This window comes from Cherax quadricarinatus, chromosome 3, assembly GCF_038502225.1.
Source record: "Cherax quadricarinatus isolate ZL_2023a chromosome 3, ASM3850222v1, whole genome shotgun sequence".
NCBI lineage: Eukaryota > Metazoa > Arthropoda > Malacostraca > Decapoda > Parastacidae > Cherax > Cherax quadricarinatus.
In genome coordinates, this window is record NC_091294.1 from 43,622,231 (window position 1) to 43,646,353 (window position 24,123).

Below are 24,123 nucleotides of genomic sequence, written 5' to 3' on the forward strand. Positions count from 1 at the left end.
GACGAGGCTCACCGCTGATAAATGGCACTAATTGACAATCATGCTTCAATCTCTATCGGCCGTCGGGTGGCCACCACATACAAACAAGTCTTAATTGAGTATTCAGTCTCTCCCCCCCCCCATCCATCCCTCGTCTCATTCCTTCCCTGACTCTCTCTCTCTTCCTCCTATTCCCACCGCTTCTCCTCTTCCTTCTTTTCCAGGAATACTTCAGCATTACGGGGAAAAAAAAGTGACAATGGAAAGGGAGAAACAGTAGAGTGCAGAGAGACAAGAAGCAAAGAAAGAATCGAGAAGAAAGAAGACAGAAGACCGATAGGAAGAAAGAGAGAGATAGAGACAAAGAGATAGAGAGAGGTTAATATTATTTTTTATTATGTGTGGCCACATTGCACATGGGTAGTAGTGTTGTGGGTTGTAGTAATCAGATAGGAAGCAGCCCTTGCCGGGATGTGGGGCCTACGTCGGTTTACGTATGGCCAGCAGTAACAGCCTGGTTTATCAGGTCCTGATCCACCGCGAGGCCTGGTCATGGACCGGGCCGCGGGGGCTTTGACCCCCGGAACACCCTCCAGGTAAACTCACACTCATAAACGTTCACATTTGAACGCTTCTTAATTTTTCCTCTGCTGCCTCTTTTGCCAGACTTATCTTAGTGTTTCCATGATTCACTTATCTATAGTTAAATAATACTTTGTTATAGCTAGTTTGTTATACTTACTTTGTTTTAGCTATTTTGCTATAACCTTACGTCTCCTGCTCTGTTTAGGAACACTTTCAGTGAGATGATTTGGAACCAGTGATTCCATAATTAGATGTAAAAATTTAATGTATCTTTCTCGCCTGTGTTCCAGGGATTCCCAATAATTTCAATGTTTGAACTGGTACACTCACTGTAAAAGCTCAGTACAGTCTCCAGATTTGCAGTCCCGTCTGTCTTTTTTGTGGCTGCTAGAGTAAGATTATTGAGGTACAAGTACACATAAGAACAGTTATCACGCATGGTAACATATGATGCAATAAGATCACAATAAACAAGTGATATCACAATATGCTAAACAACCAATGTGAAAAAAAAAGGTGAAATGCCAGTCGCTTTTCGCTTTTCGTAATATTTTGGACCAGACCTTGATAATGTGAGATATCACACAAGCGCTTGCAATTTCACTGGGTTTTTTTTTTCACGGTGGTTGTTTTACATAGTAACATATGTGTATATTACTTAGGATAAACCCTCTCCCTCCCCAAAAAATATCAAAGTGACTTATTTCCACTGGGGTCCTTGAACGGTGTCAGGTTAAAAATAAGACTATCGTTATTGATTTTTCAGTTCTTGTTTGGAAGGTTCATGTTATCACTGTTGTGATTCTTGTATGTAATATTTTCCGATATTGTTACTCCTAGGTCTCCCACATTACTCGTCTCCTCCACTGACTATTTTCATCCTTTTACACTCCCTTCCAGCTCTTATTTCTTTTTTTTTTTCTACAGCGACGCATCTGAAATTCGTCCTTATTGAATCTCCTTTACGTTCTCATTGAACCTGTTTTGCATCCTCATTGAACCTGCTTTATGTACTCGTTGAACCTGCTTTACAGCCTCATTGAACCTGATTTATGTACTCATTGAACCTGCTTTATGTACTCGTTGAACCTGAGAACCTGATTTATGTACTTGTTGAGCCTGCTTTACATCCTCCTTAAACCTGCTTATGTAATCGTTGAACCTTCTTTACATACTCGTTGATCCTGCTTTACGTCCTCATTGAACCTGCTTTACGTCCTCATTGAATCTGCTTTACATCCTCATTGAACCTGCTTTACGTCCTCATTGAACCTACTTTACGTCCTCATTGAACCTGATTTAAGTGCTCATTGAACCTGCTTTACATCCTCATGGAACCTTCTTTACGTTCTCATTGAACCTGCGTTATGTTCTCATTGAACCTGCTTTATGTCCTCACTGAACCTGCTTTATGTTCTCATTAAACCTGCTTTACGTTCTCATTGAACCTGCTTTACGTTTTCATTGAACCTGGTTCAATTCAAATTCAAATTCAAAGTTTATTCTCTATAAGGATTACAATGCTGACTTTACAGAATTTGGTTATTGTGTGGTTTACATGTAGTTAAATACTAATTACAGAGTGTACCACTAGAACGCTTAGCATGGCTAGGCATTTCGGGCAGACTTAGTTTAATTCTTAAATTTAAAATATTACAAATTATGAGGTAAGTTGGTATTATGGCTAAGTGACTAAATACTAGTTTGTGAGTTTAGCAATGTGAATGCTTTTGTTTTGGCACTATACATAGTTTCAGTATTGGAGTATCACAGGCCAACTTATGACTAGTTAAGATTCATTATTTTAAGATTGAGATTGAGATTTCTGTTTATGGTCAAATGGGTGAGTGAGTGTAAGTGTGAACCACCAGGTGGTATTCGTGTAATTAGTTGACGGGGTGTATCAGGGAGATAAGATGTTTTCTAATGATAGTTTTGAAGGTGATGAATGTGTCTGCAGTTCTAGAGTTTTCAAGTAGGGTGTTCCAGATTTTAGGGCTTTTGACATACATTGATTTTTTGTAAAGGTTTAGTCGGACACGGGGAATGTCATAGAGATGTTTGTGTCTGGTGTTATGCCTGTGGGTTCTGTCACAACTATCAAGAAAGCGTTTTAGGTCAAGGTTAATATTGGAATTTAAGGTCCTGTAGATGTAGATTGCACAGTAGTAAGTGTGGATGTACTGAACAGGGAGTAGGTTTAGGTCTATGAAGAGTGGGGGGGGGTGTTGCCAGGGATGGGATTTAGTGATTATTCTTACTGTGGCTTTTTGTTGGGTTATTATTGGCTTTAGGTGTGTTGCTGCAGTTGATCCCCAAGCACAAATAGCATAGGTGAGGTATGGATATATAAGTGAATGGTATAGTGTGAGAAGGGCATCTTGCGGCATGTAGTATCGTATCTTGGAGAGGATCCCAACCGTTTTGGATACTTTTTTTTATGTGTTGGATATGGGTGCTGAAATTCAGGTTGTTGTCAAGGTATAGGCCTAGGAATTTGCCCTCATTATGTCTGGCAATTAGAGTGTTGTCGATCTTAATGTTAAGTTGCGCAACACCTGCTTTGCTACCAAACATAATATAGTAGGTTTTGCCAGTGTTAAGATTAAGTTTATTGGCTGTCATCCAAGTCGATATTTTGAGCAGCTCCTCGTTAACAATGGTGTTGAGGGTGGCAAAATTAGTGTGGGAGATAACATAAGTCGTGTCGTCAGCAAAGAGAATGGGTTTCAGGTGTTGGGATATGTTTGGAAGATCCTTGATGTAAATGAAATCACGTCGGTGATTTGTTGTTGTGTTAGTTAGATGCTTCTAACATACACATTCAAACATTTTCAGTAGAAGACGATATTGTGCTATGATGTTTATGTGTTAAACACGAGAATGAGAGCTGGGGTTAGTACTGTGCCTGTAGTAACACTGCTGAGGTGGTGCTGTGCTTGTAACACTGCTGAGGTGGTGCTGTGCTTGTAGTAACACTGCTGAGGTGGTGCTGTGCTTGTAGTAACACTGCTGAGGTGGTGCTGTGCTTGTAGTAACACTGCTGAGGTGGTGCTGTGCTTGTAGTAACACTGCTGAGGTGGTGCTGTGCTTGTAGTAACACTGCTGAGGTGGTGCTGTGCTTGTAGTAACACTGCTGAGGTGGTGCTGTGCTTGTATTAACACTGCTGAGGTGGTGCTGTGCTTGTAGTAACACTGCTGAGGTGGTGCTGTGCCTGTAGTAACACTGCTGAGGTGGTGCTGTGCTTGTAGTAACACTGCTGAGGTGGTGCTGTGCTTGTAGTAACACTGCTGAGGTGGTGCTGTGCCTGTAGTAACACTGCTGAGGTGGTGCTGTGCTTGTAGTAACACTGCTGAGGTGGTGCTGTGCTTGTAGTAACACTGCTGAGGTGGTGCTGTGCTTGTAGTAACACTGCTGAGGTGGTGCTGTGCTTGTAGTAACACTGATGAGGTGGTGCTGTGCTTGTAGTAACACTGCTGAGGTGATGCTGTGCTTGTAGTAACACTGCTGAGGTGGTGCTGTGCTTGTAGTAACACTGCTGAGGTGGTGCTGTGCTTGTAGTAACACTGCTGAGGTGGTGCTGTGCTTGTAGTAACACTGCTGAGGTGGTGCTGTGCTTGTAGTAACACTGCTGAGGTGGTGCTGTGCTTGTAGTAACACTGCTGAGGTGGTGCTGTGCTTGTAGTAACACTGCTGAGGTGGTGCTGTGCTTGTAGTAACACTGATGAGGTGGTGCTGTGCTTGTAGTAACACTGCTGAGGTGATGCTGTGCTTGTAGTAACACTGCTGAGGTGGTGCTGTGCTTGTAGTAATACTGATGAGGTGGTGCTGTGCTTGTAGTAACACTGCTGAGGTGGTGCTGTGCTTGTAACACTGCTGAGGTGGTGCTGTGCTTGTAGTAACACTGCTGAGGTGGTGCTGTGCTTGTAGTAACACTGCTGAGGTGGTGCTGTGCTTGTAACACTGCTGAGGTGGTGCTGTGCTTGTAGTAACACTGCTGAGGTGGTGCTGTGCTTGTAGTAACACTGCTGAGGTGGTGCTGTGCTTGTAGTAACACTGCTGAGGTGGTGCTGTGCTTGTGTTAACACTGCTGAGGTGGTGCTGTGCTTGTAGTAATACTGATGAGGTGGTGCTGTGCTTGTAGTAACACTGCTGAGGCGGTGCTGTGCTTGTAGTAACACTGCTGAGGTGGTGCTGTGCTTGTAGTAACACTGCTGAGGTGGTGCTGTGCTTGTAGTAACACTGCTGAGGTGGTGCTGTGCTTGTAGTAACACTGCTTAGGTGGTGCTGTGCTTATAGTAACACAGTTGAGGTGGTGCTGTGCTGTAGCAACACAGCACAGCACCACCTTTAATTCCTTGGATCAAGACCCCCCTCCCCTTCCTTTCTCACAGCATCAAGCTGCTTACCTTGAGGGGATGTATAAGGAAATTTTCACTGTGGAGACCTCTTGACTTTTTATTTTATAACTATTACTCCCAGGGCCTAGTTCCTAGGCCTTTTGCATGTCCATATATTCTTGCGCTATTGTCCACAATAACCTAGCCACTTCGGAGATAGAAATCTAAATTTTGACGTTGCATGATATATTAAGAGGCACGTTAGTAATCTACCTTGTCCATAATTATTATCGCATTTGCTTTGTTTCGTAAGGTGAAGTATAGGATCTTTTCTTAATTCATGGTATAACTTAACAGATCTTTGAGGACAATTGTGTTGCAACACAATTGTTAAGTTATACCATGAATTGACAAGATTCTAGACTTCACCTTACGAAACAGACAAAGCAATTGCTACAGTAATTATGGACAAGGTAGATTATAGTGGAAAAATGAACATGTTATTAGCAGACGGGGGAACTTATGTGCCCCTTAATGTTTATCTATATTCCTCTTCTGTGGTATGGTTTATTTCTCCTCTTTTTGTCATATATTCACGGGGAAGCACTCAACACGTAAGGATCACAAAGGGGGTATGGGAAGTGCTGAGCCTTGTGTTTGTTTCCTGCAGCCCAAGCACCCACACTTCGTCATCGAGTCCAAGAACCCTCACATCCGGCAGAAGTGTGGGTCACAGACGGGGTACGAGTGGGGCATGTGGGAACGTAACTTCAGCCACGGCAGTCATGGACGTAAGAAGAAGCAGACACGGCATCGCTTCACCCGTGACGTGCGCACCACCATCAAGTACATCGAGACTGCGCTCTTCCTCGACAAGAAGTTTGTGAGTATTGTTGTGTTGTGTGGTAGTGGTGAACAGTGTGGTGGTCAGTACTGTGTAATCATTCAATGTAATCATTCAATGTAATCATTCAATGGACTGATGGAGATCTAAACCCAGAATCTGGGTTTACATGTACAATATCTTAATACTGTTCAGTAGAGTCATAAGGTTTCCTCAACTAGCATACTGGGCAGGCGGTTGATGGCGGCTGAGACCCCTTACCTGGAGTATACCTGGAGAAGGTTTCGGGGGTCAACGCCCCCACAGCCCGGTCTGTGACCAGGCCACCTGGTGGATCAGGGTTTGATCAACTAGGCTGTTACTTTATTTATTTATTTATTTATTTATTTATTTATTTATTTATTTGAACATGATACAGAAAAGTACAAAAGAATACAATGAAGTGCAGCATGTGAAAGCCCCTTGTATGCAGAGCATTATGGGCAGGCTTAAAATTAAATTAAGATTAACTAAGCAATGATGTGTTCAGTGGTAAAACATTATTGTAAACAGATAGCAATTAAGTCTAATGAGTATTACAAAGACAGGTCATATAAACTGCATAGGGAGACACTGGTCAGAGAAATAGCCAGCATCGAACTTAAGCTAAAGGAATCTTATAGGAGTCAGGAATCGCGGGAAGAACTAAAAGCCATAAATGAAATCGAAAGAAACCCAAAGTATTTCTTCTCCTATGCCAAATCAAAGTCGAGAACAATGTCCAGTATTGGGCCCCTACTTAAACAAGATGGGTCCTACACAGATGACAGCAAGGAAATGAGTGAGCTACTCAAGTCCCAATATGACTCCGTTTTTAGCAAGCCGCTAACCAGACTGAGTCGAAGATCAAAATGAATTTTTTATGAGAGAGCCACAGAATTTGGTTAACACAAGCCTATCCGATGTTATCCTGACGCCAAATGACTTCGAACAGGCGATAAATGACATGCCCATGCACTCTGCCCCAGGGCCAGACTCATGGAACTCCGTGTTCATCAAGAACTGCAAGAAGCCCCTATCACGAGCCTTTTCCATCCTATGGAGAGGGAGCATGGACACGGGGGTCATCCCACAGTTACTAAAAACAACAGACATAGCCCCACTCCACAAAGGGGGCAGTAAAGCAACAGCAAAGAACTACAGACTGATAGCACTAACATCCCATATCATAAAAATCTTTGAAAGGGTCCTAAGAAGCAAGATCACCACCCATCTAGAAACCCATCAGTTACACAACCCAGGGCAACATGGGTTTAGAACAGGTCGCTCCTGTCTGTCTCAACTATTGGATCACTACGACAAGGTCCTAGATGCACTAGAAGACAAAAAGAATGCAGATGTAATATATACAGACTGCAAAAGCCTTCGACAAGTGTGACCATGGCGTAATAGCGCACAAAATGCGTGCTAAAGGAATAACAGGAAAAGTCGGTCGATGGATCTATAATTTCCTCACTAACAGAACACAGAGAGTAGTCGTCAACAGAGTAAAGTCCGAGGCAGCTACGGTGAAAAGCTCTGTTCCACAAGGCACAGTACTCGCTCCCATCTTGTTCCTCATCCTCATATCCGACATAGACAAGGATGTCAGCCACAGCACCGTGACTTCCTTTGCAGATGACACCCGAAGCTGCATGACAGTGTCTTCCATTGCAGACACTGCAAGGCTCCAGGCGGACATCAACCGAATCTTTCAGTGGGCTGCAGAAAACAATATGAAGTTCAACGATGAGAAATTTCAATTACTCAGATACCTCATGGTAAACATGAGGAAATTAAATCTTCATCATAGTACAAAACAAATTCTGGCCACAAAAAAGAGCGAAACACCAACGTCAAAGACCTGGGAGTGATCATGTCGGAGGATCTCACCTTCAAGGACCATAACATCGTATCAATCGCATCTGCTAGAAAAATGACAGGATGGATAATGAGAACCTTCAAAACTAGGGAGGCCAAGCTCATGATGACACTCTTCAGGTCACTTGTTCTATCTAGGCTGGAATATTGCTGCACACTAACAGCACCTTTCAAGGCAGGTGAAATTGCTGACCTAGAAAATGTACAGAGAACCTTCACGGCACGCATAACGGAGATAAAACACCTCAATTACTGGGAGCGCTTAAAGTTTCTGTACCTGTATTCCCTGGAACACAGGCGGGAGAGATTATATACACCTGGAAAATCCTAGAGGGACTAGTACCGAACTTGCACACAAAAATCACTCACTACGAAAGCAAAAGACTTGGCAGACGATGCAACATCCCCCCCAATGAAAAGCAGGGGTGTCACTAGCACGTTAAGAGACCATACAATAAGTGTCAGGGGCCCGAGACTGTTCAACTGCCTCCCAGCATACATAAGGGGGATTACCAACAGACCCCTGGCAGTCTTCAAGCTGGCACTGGACAAGCACCAAAAGTCGGTTCCTGACCAGCCGGGCTGTGGCTCGTACGTTGGTTTGCGTGCAGCCAGCAGTAACAACCTGGTTGATCAGGCTCTGATCCACCAGAAGGCCTGGTCGCGGACCGGACCGCGGGGGCGTTGACCCCCGGAACTCTCTCCGGGTAAACATTCAGTAGAATGGAGTATTCTGTTAGGTAATGTAATTAAAAAATAACAAAGTTTGATTGGGTCTCAGGTTAAATATTTCTGTGATACAATTATGAGAAACATTTAAGATATACAATTTATAAGATACAATTATTCAGTATTTACTTGGTTGTGGGTAAGTGATTTTTGAGAAGAGACTTGAATTTATGAACAGATAGTGTTTCTTTTATATTTACAGGTAATGAATTCCAGATTTTAGGGCCTTTTATGTGCATTGAGTTTTTGCATAGCGTGAGATGGATACTAGGTACATCAGAGTGATCTGTGCCTTGTGTTATGGTCATGTGTTCTGTTGAGGTTGGTAAGGAGATGTTTGAGGGGAGGGTTAATATCAGAGTTAAGTGTTCTATGTATGTAATAGGTGCAGTAATAAGTATGGATGTTTCGTATGGTGAGTAGGTTGAGTGTTGTGAATATTGGTGGAGTGTGTTGCCTGTATTGAGAATTTGTTATCATTCTAACTGCAGCCTTTTGTTGGGTAATTAATGGTCTGAGATGGTTAGTTGTTGTTGAGCCCCATGCACAAATTCCATAGGTGAGATAGGGGTAAATAAATAAATAAATAGGGTAAATATATAGGGCCAGGAGGGCTGACTGTGGAACATAGTACCGTATCTTCGATAGTATGCCTACAGTCTTGGAAATTTTCTTAGAAATTTGTTGTATATGTGTATGAAATTTGAGTCTATTATCGAGGTGGATTCCTAAGAATTTTCCCTCTGTTAGCTTTGTGATAGGTGATCCGTTTATCATTATGTTAAGAGACACATCTACAGTTCTGTTACCAAACTGAATGAAGTAGGTTTTGTCAATGTTTAGTGTAAGTTTGTTAGTCCTCATCCAGGTAGATATTTTCTGTAATTCGGTATTTACAGTATTGGCTAGTATGACTGGGCTCGGGTGAGAGAAGACGTATGTAGTGTCATCTGCAAATAGTGTGGGTTTGAGTAATTGCGAAGCATTTGGTAGGTCATTTATGTATAGGAGAAAGAGAAGAGGGCCAAGGACACTTCCCTGTGGGACACCAACTGTAATTGGTTGTGCGGAAGAGTTTGCCCCATTTGTGTACACATATTGGCTTCTGTTGCTGAGGTATGACTTGAGGTAGTTGAGGGAGTGCCCTCTTATACCATAGTGTGACAATTTTATATGGAGCAAATCATGGTCAACTGTATCAAAAGCTTTACGTAAGTCATTGAAGATCCCCAGTGGGACTTCTTTTTTCTCTATTGCAGTGTATATATGTTCTAGCATGTGTATAATAGCATCATTAGTATTTTTATTAGGCCTGAATCCAAATTGGCAGGGGTTGAGAATGTTTTGGGAGATGAGGTAGGAATAGATTCGTTTATGAATTATCATAACCTAACCTAACCTAGCCTTGCCTACCCTAACCTAGCCTAACCTAACCTAACCTAGCTTAGCCTAACCTAACCTAACCTAACCTAACCATAGCAGGTGAGTCCTAAAACACACGGGCCGTTCTGTCATTCGTTTGTAATTTATTTTATTTATTTTTATTTTTTTAGTAATTTGAGCATACATACAGAGCTACAAAAAAGTACAGGTAAGAGCAGCATGCCAAAGCCAAATCGTCTTAAGACGATTTCTTGAGTCATGGTGCTGTATGACCCTTGTGGGTTTAGCGCTTAATTTTTATTATAATAATTGCAGAGTCAAAGTAACTTACTTTCACTTTCCTTCAACAGATGGAGGACAGGAACTACTCTAGAGTGAGAGCACTCAATGATGCTCTGCAAATAGCCAACATTGCTGATCTGGTGAGTGCAGGTTATCATGTTATTACTCCTATCAGTTATCATTAATTAACATTATCAGTGCTCTTTGAGTGATGTGTGTCGTGTTAATATAGGCATTCGATGTTCTTTGAATGCTTTTGTATTTATACAGTACTGTGTATCATGCTAGTATTAGATTATTTTTGGGTTGATGTGCTACACCAGTGTTATGGTTGATTTGGCATGTTACTAATAATAAAGATCGGCAACTAAAACCGCCAAAACCACCAACAACAACAACAGCTAGCAACAGCCACAGTAAACAACCACTGCCAGCAATAACCACAATCAACTACAACCAACATCCACAAACAACCACAGCTGACAACCACTACAATCAACAACCATAGCCAACAGTAACAACAGTCAACTACAACCAACATCAACAAACAAGTGCAACTTACAACCACTAAGAACAATCAACAGCTATAACCAGCAAACGGAATAAATCATAGCCAACTGGTGACACCAGTAACAGTCAACAACCATCAACAACAATCACAACAACAGTCAAAAACAAACAACATGTACAACCACAATCAGTAGCAATCATGATAAACAATGAACAACCAGTCCATAAAAAACACCCATTACAATAACAACCACAACCAGCCACACCTACATTTCAGGGACACAACCAGATAGAGAAAACATGAACCAGCAAGGCTGGGCCTTGTATTCACCCTGGTCGATTCTGACATGAGGGATATTGAATATGTGAAGTCCTTGGTGCTAGTGATAATACAGTCCTAAGTTTCAAATATCTTGTGGAAGTAAACTTGGAGAGAGAAAAAGCACAGAAAAATGAGCAAAACCAAATTTCAAATGGAAGACTACAGACATGAGGCAATTCCTAAATGAAGTGAAGTGGGAAAGGGAGACAGCGAATGAGATGATGAAGTGTGCAACTGGAAAGTGCCAGGAAGCAGATGAGAAATTCACACCCAGAACCAGTAGAAGCAATAGCAAGAACAGAGTGAGTCCATGGATCACCCAGAGGTGTAGAGAGGCAAAGACTAAAAGTGCTAGAACATGAAAAAAAAGACAGTAGGCAAAAAATGCAGAACAAGAAAGTGAGCAGAAGAGCCAGAGATGAATAGGCATTTGTAAGAAGAGAGGCTCAATGACAGTTTGAAAATGATAGCACCAAAAGCAAAATCCAACCCCAAGTTGCTACACAACCACATCAGGAGAGCAGCAGTGATGAAGAACTAGGTAATCAGGCTGAAACAAGGAGGGAGAGCTCACAAGGAGCTCAGCAAGAAATTTGAGAAAGCAAAATTGGAGGTAGTGGGAAGTAGACTGCACCAGCAAGTGCTGGGTGCCATGCATACAACATTAGAAAAGGAGATGAAACTATTTGTGAGCTAGATACCTTGAAGGCAGTATGATCAGATCTCTATCCATGGATCCAGAGAAAGCGAGCACAAGCACTGTGTGAGCCACTGGCCACACTCAAGTCAGTTGACACAGGGCAACTGTCAAGAGTTGTGGAAAACAGCAAATGTGGTCGCAGTATTAAGAAGTGAGACAGACTTGTAGCATTGAATTACAGGTCAGTGTCACTGGAGATTTATTTATTTATTTATTTATTTATTTATTAATTTGAACATGATACATAGAAGTACAAAGAAATACAGTGATTAAGTGTAACATGCGAAAACCCCTTGTATGCAGAGCATTATGGGTAGGCTTAAAAATAACTTAAGATTAACTAAGCATTGATATATTCAGTGATAAACATTATTGTAAACAAATAACAGTTAAGCACAAAGGAGTATTTCAAAGACAGGTCATATGGTCATTTACTGTGTTGCTGAGCATTCAGTAGAATGAAGTATTCTGTTAGGTAATGTAATTAAAAATAACAAAGTTAGATTGGGTCACAGGTTAAACATTTATGAGATACAATTATTCAGTATTTATTTAGTTGTGGGTGAGTAAGTGACTTTTAAGAAGAGACTTGAATTTATATACAGTGTTTCTTTTATATTCACAGGTAATGAATTCCAGATTTTAGGGCCTTTTATGTGCATTGAGTTTTTGCATAGTGTGAGATGGATACGAGGAACATCAAAGAGTGATCTGTGCCTTGTGTTATGGTCATGTTCTGTTGAGGTTGGTAAGGAGACGTTTGAGGGGAGGGTTTATATCCCAGTTAAGTGTTCTATGTATGTAGTAGGTACAATAATAAGTATGGATGTTTTGTATGGTGAGTAGGTTTAGAGTTTTGAATATTGGTGGAGTGTGCTGCCTGTAGTGGGAATTTGTTATCATTCTGACTGCAGCCTTTTGTTGGGTAATTAATTCAAATTCAAATTCAAATTCAAAGTTTATTCTCTATAAAATGTGCGTGGATGTAGTGCGGATGACAAGAAACAGATGATTGCTGATGTTATGAATGAAAAGAAGTTGGATGTCCTGGCCCTAAGCGAAACAAAGCTGAAGGGGGTAGGGGAGTTTCGGTGGGGGGAAATAAATGGGATTAAATCTGGAGTATCTGAGAGAGTTAGAGCAAAGGAAGGGGTAGCAGTAATGTTGAATGATCAGTTATGGAAGGAGAAAAGAGAATATGAATGTGTAAATTCAAGAATTATGTGGATTAAAGTAAAGGTTGGATGCGAGAAGTGGGTCATAATAAGCGTGTATGCACCTGGAGAAGAGAGGAATGCAGAGGAGAGAGAGAGATTTTGGGAGATGTTAAGTGAATATATAGGAGCCTTTGAACCAAGTGAGAGAGTAATTGTGGTAGGGGACCTGAATGCTAAAGTAGGAGAAACTTTTAGAGAGGGTGTGGTAGGTAAGTTTGGGGTGCCAGGTGTAAATGATAATGAGAGCCCTTTGATTGAACTTTGTATAGAAAGGGGCTTAGTTATAGGTAATACATATTTTAAGAAAAAGAGGATAAATAAGTATACAAGATATGATGTAGGGCGAAATGACAGTAGTTTGTTGGATTATGTATTGGTAGATAAAAGACTGTTGAGTAGACTTCAGGATGTACATGTTTATAGAGGGGCCACAGATATATCAGATCACTTTCTAGTTGTAGCTACACTGAGAGTAAAAGGTAGATGGGATACAAGGAGAATAGAAGCATCAGGGAAGAGAGAGGTGAAGGTTTATAAACTAAAAGAGGAGGCAGTTAGGGTAAGATATAAACAGCTATTGGAGGATAGATGGGCTAATGAGAGCATAGGCAATGGGGTCGAAGAGGTATGGGGTAGTTTTAAAAATGTAGTGTTAGAGTGTTCAGCAGAAGTTTGTGGTTACAGGAAAGTGGGTGCGGGAGGGAAGAGGAGCGATTGGTGGAATGATGATGTGAAGAGAGTAGTAAGGGAGAAAAAGTTAGCATATGAGAAGTTTTTACAAAGTAGAAGTGATGCAAGGAGGGAAGAGTATATGGATAAAAAGAGAGAGGTTAAGAGAGTGGTGAAGCAATGTAAAAAGAGAGCAAATGAGAGAGTGGGTGAGATGTTATCAACAAATTTTGTTGAAAATAAGAAAAAGTTTTGGAGTGAGATTAACAAGTTAAGAAAGCCTAGAGAACAAATAGATTTGTCAGTTAAAAATAGGAGAGGAGAGTTATTAAATGGAGAGTTAGAGGTATTGGGAAGATGGAGGGAATATTTTGAGGAATTGTTAAATGTTGATGAAGATAGGGAAGCTGTGATTTCGTGTATAGGGCAAGGAGGAACAACATCTTGTAGGAGTGAGGAAGAGCCAGTTGTGAGTGTGGGGGAAGTTCGTGAGGCAGTAGGTAAAATGAAAGGGGGTAAGGCAGCCGGGATTGATGGGATAAAGATAGAAATGTTAAAAGCCGGTGGGGATATAGTTTTGGAGTGGTTGGTGCAATTATTTAATAAATGTATGGAAGAGGGTAAGGTACCTAGGGATTGGCAGAGAGCATGCATAGTTCCTTTGTATAAAGGCAAAAGGGATAAAAGAGAGTGCAAAAATTATAGGGGGATAAGTCTGTTGAGTATACCTGGGAAAGTGTATGGTAGAGTTATTATTGAAATAATTAAGAGTAAGACGGAGAATAGGATAGCAGATGAACAAGGAGGCTTTAGGAAAGGTAGGGGGTGTGTGGACCAGGTGTTTACAGTGAAACATATAAGTGAACAGTATTTAGATCAGGCTAAAGAGGTCTTTGTGGCATTTATGGATTTGGAAAAGGCATATGACATTTGACGATCTGTTGAAGTGTGAGCAGGGTAATATTTAGTGAAGGGATTCAGGGAAACCGGTTATTTTCATATAGTCGGACTTGAGTCCTGGAAATGGGAAGTACAATGCCTGCACTTTAAAGGAGGGGTTTGGGATATTGGCAATTTGGAGGGATATGTTGTGTATCTTTATATGTGTATGCTTCTAGACTGTTGTATTCTGAGCACCTCTGCAAAAACAGTGATAATGTGCGAGTGTGGTGAAAGTGTTCAATGATGATGAAAGTATTTTCTTTTTGGGGATTTTCTTTCTTTTTTTGGGTCACCCTGCCTCGGTGGGAGACGGCCGACTTGTTGAAAAAAAAAAAAAAAAAAAAAAAATATGACAGGGTGGATAGGGGGGCAATGTGGCAGATGTTGCAGGTGTATGGTGTAGGAGGTAGGTTACTGAAAGCAGTGAAGAGTTTTTACGAGGATAGTGAGGCTCAAGTTAGAGTATGTAGGAAAGAGGGAAATTATTTCCCAGTAAAAGTAGGCCTTAGACAAGGATGTGTGATGTCACCGTGGTTGTTTAATATATTTATAGATGGGGTTGTAAGAGAAGTAAATGCGAGGGTCTTGGCAAGAGGCGTGGAGTTAAAAGATAAAGAATCACACATAAAGTGGGAGTTGTCACAGTTGCTCTTTGCTGATGACACTGTGCTCTTGGGAGATTCTGAAGAGAAGTTGCAGAGATTGGTGGATGAATTTGGTAGGGTGTGCAAAAGAAGAAAATTGAAAGTGAATACAGGAAAGAGTAAGGTTATGAGGATAACAAAAAGATTAGGTGATGAAAGATTGGATATCAGATTGGAGGGAGAGAGTATGGAGGAGGTGAATGTATTCAGGTATTTGGGAGTGGACGTGTCAGCGGATGGGTCTATGAAAGATGAGGTGAATCATAGAATTGATGAGGGGAAAAGGGTGAGTGGTGCACTTAGGAGTCTGTGGAGACAAAGAACTTTGTCCTTGGAGGCAAAGAGGGGAATGTATGAGAGTATAGTTTTACCAACTCTCTTATATGGGTGTGAAGCATGGGCGATGAATGTTGCAGCGAGGAGAAGGCTGGAGGCAGTGGAGATGTCATGTCTGAGAGCAATGTGTGGTGTGAATATAATGCAGAGAATTCGTAGTTTGGAAGTTAGGAGGAGGTGCGGGATTACCAAAACTGTTGTCCATAGGGCTGAGGAAGGGTTGTTGAGGTGGTTCGGACATGTGGAGAGAATGGAGCGAAACAGAATAACTTCAAGAGTGTATCAGTCTGTAGTGGAAGGAAGGCGGGGTAGGGGTCGGCCTAGGAAAGGTTGGAGGGAGGGGGTAAAGGAGGTTTTGTGTGCGAGGGGCTTGGACTTCCAGCAGGCATGCGTGAGCGTGATTGATAGGAGTGAATGGAGACAAATGGTTTTTAATACTTGACGTGCTGTTGGAGTGTGAGCAAAGTAACATTTATGAAGGGGTTCAGGGAAACTAGCAGGCCGGACTTGAGTCCTGGAGATGGGAAGTACAGTGCCTGCACTCTGAAGGAGGGGTGTTAATGTTGCAGTTTAAAAACTGTAGTGTAAAGCACCCTTCTGGCAAGACACTGATGGAGTGAATGATGGTGAAAGTTTTTCTTTTTCGGGCCACCCTGCCTTGGTGGGAATCGGCCAGTGTGATAATAAATAATAAATAAATAAGGATTACAATGCTGAGTTTACTGAATTTGGTTATTGTGTGGTTTACATGTAGAAAATAATACTTACAGAGTGTACCACTAGAACACCTAGCATGGCTAGGCATTTCGGGCAGATTTAAATTAAATCTTAAGTTTAAAATATTACAAAATTATGAGGTAAGTTGGTATTATGGCTAAGTGACTAAATACTAGTTTGTGAGTTTAGCAGTGTTGTTAAGCCCCATGCACAAATTCCATAGGTGAGATAGGGGTAAATAAGTGAGTGATATAGGGCCAGGAGGGGTGACTGTGGAACATAGCACCGGTCTTGGAAATTTGTTGTACATGTGTTTGAAATTTGAGTCTATTATCAAGGTGGATTCCTAAGAATTTTCCCTATGTGAGCTTTGTGATGGGTGATCTGTTTATCATTATGTTAAGAGGGACATCTGTATCTCTGTTACCAAGCTGAATGAAGTAGGTTTTGTCGATGTTGAGAGTAAGTTTGTTAGTCATCATCCAGGTAGATATTTTCTGTAATTCGGTATTCACAGTATTGGCTAGCATGACTGGGCTTGGGTGAGAGAAGATGTGTGTAGTGTCATCTGCAAATAGTGTGGGTTTGAGTAGTTGCGATGCATTTGGTAGGTCATTTATGTAAACGAGAAAGAGAAGAGGGCCAAGGACATTCCCTGTGGGACACCAACTGTAATTGACTGTGCGGAAGAATTTGCTCCATTTGTGTACAAATATTGGCTTCTGTTGCTGAGGTATGACTTTAGGTAGTTGAGGGAGTGCCCTCTTATACCATAGTGCAACAATTTTATATGGAGCAAATCATGGTCAACTGTATCAAAAGCTTTACGTAAATCAATGAAGATCCCCCAGTGGAACTTCTTTTTTCTCTAGTGCAGTGTATATTTGTTCTAGCATGTGTATAATAGCATCATTCGTATTTTTATTAGGCCTGAACCCAAACTGGCGGGGGTTGAGTATGTTGCGGGAGATGAGGCAGGAATAGATTCGCTTATGAATTAATTTTTCGAAGATTTTAGAGAGAGGGTGTAAGTTGGATATTGGTCCATAGTTATTCAAGTCTGTTTGGTCTCCTTTATGGATCGGGGCGACCCTCGCTATTTTGAGAACTGTAGGGAAGGTAGAGGATTCGATGGATTTGTTAAAGAGTGTTGCAATGATTGGTGATAGCACATGCGATGCTTTTTTTGTATATAAAGCGTGGTAAGGTATTTAAATCTCCTGTCTTATTTTTTAGTGTGTTGATAATAAGGGAGACTTCTGTTGGGTTAGTTGGAGCTAGGAACAGTGTGTTTGGGTAGTTGCCAGTGAGGTAGTCATTGGGTGGGGTATTTGAGCTTAGGATTTTATTGGCAAGGTTTTTTCCTATGGTGAAGAAGAAATCATTGAGTCTGTTTGCTGTTTCAGTTGGTGGGAGTTGGGGTTCATCTGGTTTTGTTAGTTCAATTGCGCTATTTCGTGATATCTTTTTTGTTTCTAGAATTTCTGATTAACAAGAATAGTGGTGGAGCACCTGGAAAAAGAATGGGTTAAAAAACCTACTAGAGTTCTGCAAGGTAACAAAAATGAGACAGGAGATGAGAACTCACACACACACGAGCTTTCAAATCTCTGCACAAAATTCAACTTAAACCAGCAAATAATAGAGCCTACTAGACTGGAGAATACATTAGACCTCATCTTCACTAACAATGATGATCTGATACGAAATGTCACCATATCAAAAACAATATACGTACTCAGTTCACAACATAATTCAGGTTGAGACGTGTATGCGCGGAGCCCCAGATCGACAAAATGGGATCAGTCATGAGGGAGCCTTCACCAAATTCAACTTCAATAACAAGAACATAAAGTGGGACCAAGTAAACCAAGTCCTAAATGATATAAGCTGGGAAGATAGACTAAGCAACACAGACCCCAACTTTTGCCTAGAACAGATTAATTCTGTGAACAGATTAACTCTGTGGCACTCAATGTATGCTCAAGGCATATTCCTATAAGAAAAAGGAGTACTGTAGATGTAAAATAGAAAGAGACAGGCACTCCCTTTACAGGCGATGGAAAAGAATAACAGAGCAGCTAAAAGAGGCCAATATATCTGCAATGCATAGGGAGACACTGGTCAGAGAAATAGCAAACATCGAGCTAAAGCTAAAGGAATTTTATAGGAGTCAGGAATCGCGGGAAGAACTAAAAGCCATAAATGAAATTGAAAGAAACCCAAAGTATTTCTTTTCTTATGCCAAATCAAAGTCGAGAACAGCATCCAGTATTGGGCCCCTACTTAAACAAGATGGGTCCTACACAGATGACAGCAAGGAAATGAGTGAGCTACTCAAGTCCCAGTATGACTCAGTTTTCAGCAAGCCACTAACCAGACTGAGAGTCGAAGATTTAAATGAATTTTTTATGAGAGAGCCACAGAATTTGGTAAACACAAGCCTATCTGATGTTATCCTGATGCCAAATGACTTTGAACAGGTGATAAATGACATGCCCATGCACTCTGCCCCAGGGCCAGGCTCATGGAAATTCGTATTCATCAATAATTGCAAGAAGCCCTTATCACGAGCCTTTTCCATCCTATGGAGAGGGAGCATGGACAGGGGGTCGTCCCACAGTTACTAAAAACAACAGACATAGCCCCACTCCACAAAGGGGGCAGTAAAGCAACAGCAAAGAACTACAGACTGATAGCACTAACATCCCATATCATAAAAATCCTTGAAAGGGTCCTAAGAAGCAAATTTGCCACCCATCTAGATACCCATCAATTACACAACCCAGAGCAACATGGGTTTAGAGCAGGTCGCTCCTGTCTGTCCCAACTACTGGATCACTACGACAAGGTCCTAGATGCACTAGAAGACAAAAAGAATGCAGATGTAATATACACAGACTTTGCAAAAGCCTTCGACAAGTGTGACCATGGCGTAATAGCGCACAAAATGCGTGCTAAAGGAATAACAGGAAAAGTTGGTAGATGGATCTATAATTTCCTCACAAACAGAACACAAAGAGTAGTAGTCAACAGAGTAAAATTTGAGGCAGCTACAGTGAAAAGCTCTGTTCTGCAAGGCACAGTACTCATTCCCATCTTGTTCCTCACCCTCATATCTGACATAGACAGGGATGTAAGCCACAGCACCGTGTCTTCCTTTTGCAGATGACACCTGAATCTTCATGACAGTGAAGATTCCATTGCAGACACTGCAAGGCTCCAGGCGGATGTCAACCAAATCTTTCAATGGGCTGCAGAAAACAATTTGAAGTTCAACGATGAGAAATTTCAGTTACTTAGATATGGTAAACATGAGAAAATTAAAACTTCATCAGAGTATAAAACAAATTCCAACCACACAATAGAGCAAAAAAATAACGTCAAAGACCTGGGAGTGATCATGTCAGAGGATCTCACCTTCAAGGACCATAACATTGTATCAATCACATCTGCTAGGAAAATGACAGGATGGATAATGAGAACCTTCAAAACTAGGGATGCCAAGCTCATGATGACACTCTTCAGGTTGCTTGTTCTATCTAGGCTGGAATATTGCTGCACACTAACAGCACCTTTCAAGGCAGGTGAAATTGCTGACCTAGAAAATGTAAAGAGAACCTTCACGGCACGCATAACTGAGATAAAAACCTCAATTACTAGGAGTGCTTGAAGTTCCTCAACCTGTACTCCCTGGAATGCAGGCGGGAGAGATACATGATTATATACACCTGGAAAATCCTAGAGGGACTAGTACCAAACTTGCACATGAAAATCACTCCCTATGAAAGCAAAAGACTTGGCAGATGATGCAGCATCCCCCCAATGAAAAGCAGGGGTGTCACTAGCACGTTAAGAGACAACACAATAAATGTTGGGCCCAAGACTGTTCAACTGCCTCCCAGCATACATAAGAGGGATTACCAATAGACCCCTGGCTATCTTCAAGCAGGCACTGGGCAAGCACCTAAAGTCGGTACCTGACCAGACGGGCTGTGGTTCGTACGTTGGATTGTGTGCAACCAGCAATAACAGCCTGGTTGATAAGGCCTGATCCACCATGTGGCCTGGTCACAGACCGATCCACGGGGGCATTGACCCCCAGAACTCTCTCCAGGTAAAACTCCAGGTAAACTCCAGGAGAGAGAGGGATGGGTGGATTTCATATACGTACATGTATTTGGACTCTAAGAAGGCATTTGACAGAGTGCCGCACAAGAGACTAGCTGAAACATTAGAAGGAATGACATGCAAGGCATTTAAATGGATCCAAGGAAACGAGTGATTGTTTGAGAAAAACATATTGGAATGGTGTATTTGTTGAGTGGAGTACAATAAGGATCAGTATTGGGACTGGTACCATTTCAGGTGTAAGTGAAAGACATGTAGATATAGCCAAACAATGTGAAATTAATGAAGAGAACACAAACAGGTGAAAATCAGAAAGGATTGCAAATGGGCCTGAACAGTGTCCAGACTGTGGAGAACTATGATTTTGAAGGTGATGGAATGATTACATCATCCTTATATCTCTACTGCCTCCTCTGTATTTGACTGAAGAAGCCCAAAATGCCCCAACATGATAGTGGCTTTCATTGTACCTAACAAATTATAAAATGTAATCACACATTGTAACCTTTGCAAAGAAATAAATTTTGTTTTTTTTACTGTGTAGGGGAAACATTTCTGAATAAAGCTACCAAACTGTTGCACATGTCTTACTTATCAACTTGTCGGTATTGTATACTATTAGTATCCCCTAGTATTACTCTCTGTGCAAATATATTTATTTCTCCGTTGAGTGCTATTCCTTCCTTCCTATTTTTCAGTTATATATTTTTTTTTTTTTGAAATCCTCTTGAAGTCTATTAATTTTCCCCATTCACATTTTGTTTTTATCCTCCCAATGATTAATAAGACCTGCATTTTCCCCCCAATTCAGTATTTCAAAACAATCAACACCCGCATCACAATCACCTACCTGGAAACCTGGTCAGGCAGGAATCTGGTCGACCTGGGCAGAAACCATCCCATCGCCACTGCACTCATAAACTTCTACAACTATGTGGGAGAGAAACTCAACGACTTCCACAAAGACACGTCACATTTAATTACGTAAGTAGGAAGATGAGAAATCATTGTAATGGATGATGAAATACTAGAAAGGCAGGGAGAGGTTCAGGGGTTGCATTCAATAGGTGAGAATTTTTTATATATGTTGTACTTTAGACATTTAAGTGTTATTTTTTATTTATTACTGTATACAGTACTGTAAATTGAGGACTTGGGCAGTAGAGTTCTGCATTTGTTCAGCCTGACAGTTTCCAGAGGACTAAAACAGTTTTGACAGCTAGCATGCACCTTCATGTTGCAGAGGGGAGCAGTTCCAGAGTGGGGAGTCTGGAATGGGTGTTCCCAACAGCATCTGCACTGCCAAGGCATCCGGCATCTCTGTCGACCTCAATGTGTATGAGCCTCACCTTGTGGCCTCCACCATGACCCACATGATTGGGCACAACCTCTATATGAAACACGATGATGGAAGTAAGTTTACATGCAGAAATACAGGGTGTTTCAAAATAAGGGACCCAATTTCAAAGCAGACTGCTTTGATATTGGGTCCATGTATTTGAACCTCATATTTTACATTATTAAAAGTCAAGAAGCAAATGTTTTTTTTCCTCTATGACTGTGAGCTATGAGTTGTTATGCTGTTTTTAAGTTAGATTAGGTTAAATTTGCAGTGTTCACATCACTATCATGGTTTGCAGGAATATGAAATGCTCTCTTGGTTTTTACTTTGTGTGTAATATATAGGTTCCACCCCCAACAATGTTTTCAATGTAAGGGATTTCCAGAGGAGAGAGGTTCTTATTTGATGATGATCAAAATAATGGAGTAGTAATTAATTTTTTATTCTTTCATGGCTTTTGCAGTGGCTGCAATATTCACTGATTCCTGTTTTGTGTCTGAACCTGTGTGTCATTAACTTAGTGTGTTCCAGCTTTAATCTGGTCATTGCTGCTTAGATTTATGCCTCTATATATACATATGTACAGTATGTTCACTCGCAGGATGAGTGGTGCTACCCAAGAAACTGAGCAAAATCTCAATTTATGCATACTGTGCATGATGTCCAGTTGTCAGTGAAGTTGATATTTAATGTAGTATTCTGAGTGTCTTTCCATGCTGTATAAGGGATTGAAAGTTGTGTGGTGTTGCATTGTACATTGCTTTGGTCAGTTCATAAGATATTTCAGTTGTTTTTGGGCCAAATTCATTCATATTTTGTATATAATCATATGGTGTATGTGTGGTAAGCTCATATTTTTTAAGCAAACATTTATTAAAAAATGTGGAATTTGAATATTTTGAAAAATATAACTTGCCCACAAGGAAAAATTTTAAAATATTTGGATATAAAGGTGTACTGATGACTGTAATAAAGAAAAGACACAGGTTCAGAGCAGACTATTTTTTGATGATGTTTTGCTTAGTAGAAGCTTACTGTCTGTCTGGTTCATGAAATAAATTTCTTCATGGTACCTCAGATTATTACATTATGCTAATTATTTTATCAGTGGATGTTGTGCGTGGATGTGCAAATGATAAGAAAGAGATGATTGTGGATGTTATGAATGAGAAGAAGCTGGATGTCCTGGCTTTAAGTGAAACAAAACTGAAGGGGGTGGGAGAGTTTCAGTGGAGAGGAATAAATGGGATTAGGTCAGGGGTTTCAAATAGAGTTAGAGCTAAAGAAGGAGTAGCAATAATGTTAAAGGATAAGATATGGCAGGAAAAGAGGGACTATAAATGTATGAATTCAAGGATTATGTGGAGTAAAGATAAGATAAGATTTCGTTCGGATTTTTAACCCCGGAGGGTTAGCCACCCAGGATAACCCAAGAAAGTCAGTGCGTCATCGAGGACTGTCTAACTTATTTCCATTCGGGTCCTTAATCTTTTCCCCCAGGATGCGACCCACACCAGTCGACTAACACCCAGGTACCTATTTGCTGCTAGGTGAACAGGACAACAGGTGTAAGGAAACGTGTCGAAATGTTTCCACCCGCCGGGAATCGAACCCGGGCCCTCCGTGTGTGAAGCGGGAGCTTTAGCCACCAGGCCACCGGGCCTGGATGTGAAAAGTGGGTTATAGTAAGTGTATATGCACCTGGAGAAGAGAGAAGTGTAGAGGAGAGAGAGAGATTTTGGGAAATGTTGAGTGAATGCGTGGGGAGTTTTGAACCAAGTGTGAGAGTACTTGTGGTTGGGGATTTCAATGCTAAAGTGGGTAAAAATGTTGTGGAGAGAGTAGTAGGTAAATTTGAGGTGCCAGGGGTAAATGTAAATGGGGATCCTTTAATTGAGCTATGTGTAGAAAGAGATTTGGTAATAAGTAATACATATTTTATGAAAAAGAGGATAAATAAATATACAAGGTATGCTGTAGCATACAATGAAAGTAGTTTGTTAGATTATGTATTGGTGGATAAAAGGTTGATGGGTAGGCTCCAGGATGTACATGTTTATAGAGGGGCAACTGATATATCAGATCATTATTTAGTTGTAGCTACAGTTAGAGTAAGAGGTAGATGGGAAAAGAGGAAGGTGGCAACAACAAGTAAGAGGGAGGTGAAAGTGTATAAACTAAGGGAGGAGGAAGTTCGGGCGAGATATAAGCGACTATTGGCAGAAAGGTGGGCTAGTGCAAAGATGAGTAGTGGGGGGGTTGAAGAGGGTTGGAATAGTTTTAAAAATGCAGTATTAGAATGTGGGGCAGAAGTTTGTGGTTATAGGAGGGTGGGGGCAGGAGGAAAGAGGAGTGATTGGTGGAATGATGAAGTAAAGGGTGTGATAAAAGAGAAAAAGGTAGCTTACGAGAGGTTTTTACAAAGCAGAAGTGTTTTAAGAAGAGCAGAGTATATGGAGAGTAAAAGAAAGGTGAAGAGAGTGGTGAGAGAGTGCAAAAGGAGAGCAGATGAAAGAGTGGGAGAGGCACTGTCAAGAAATTTTAATGAAAA

At 41.1% G+C, this 24,123-nt stretch overlaps 1 protein-coding gene across 1 annotated transcript in view; it reads left to right on the top strand.

The window, feature by feature from the left end:
- The window catches only part of LOC128692835 (disintegrin and metalloproteinase domain-containing protein unc-71), a 740,447-nt gene that overhangs the window by 357,147 nt on the left and 359,177 nt on the right, over nucleotides 1-24,123 (top strand). The window contains exons 7-10 of the mRNA XM_070093277.1: nucleotides 5,576-5,788; nucleotides 10,111-10,182; nucleotides 21,042-21,214; nucleotides 21,474-21,643. Coding sequence (XP_069949378.1) covers nucleotides 5,576-5,788; nucleotides 10,111-10,182; nucleotides 21,042-21,214; nucleotides 21,474-21,643 — 628 coding nt within the window. The remainder of the gene's footprint in view (nucleotides 1-5,575; nucleotides 5,789-10,110; nucleotides 10,183-21,041; nucleotides 21,215-21,473; nucleotides 21,644-24,123) is intronic.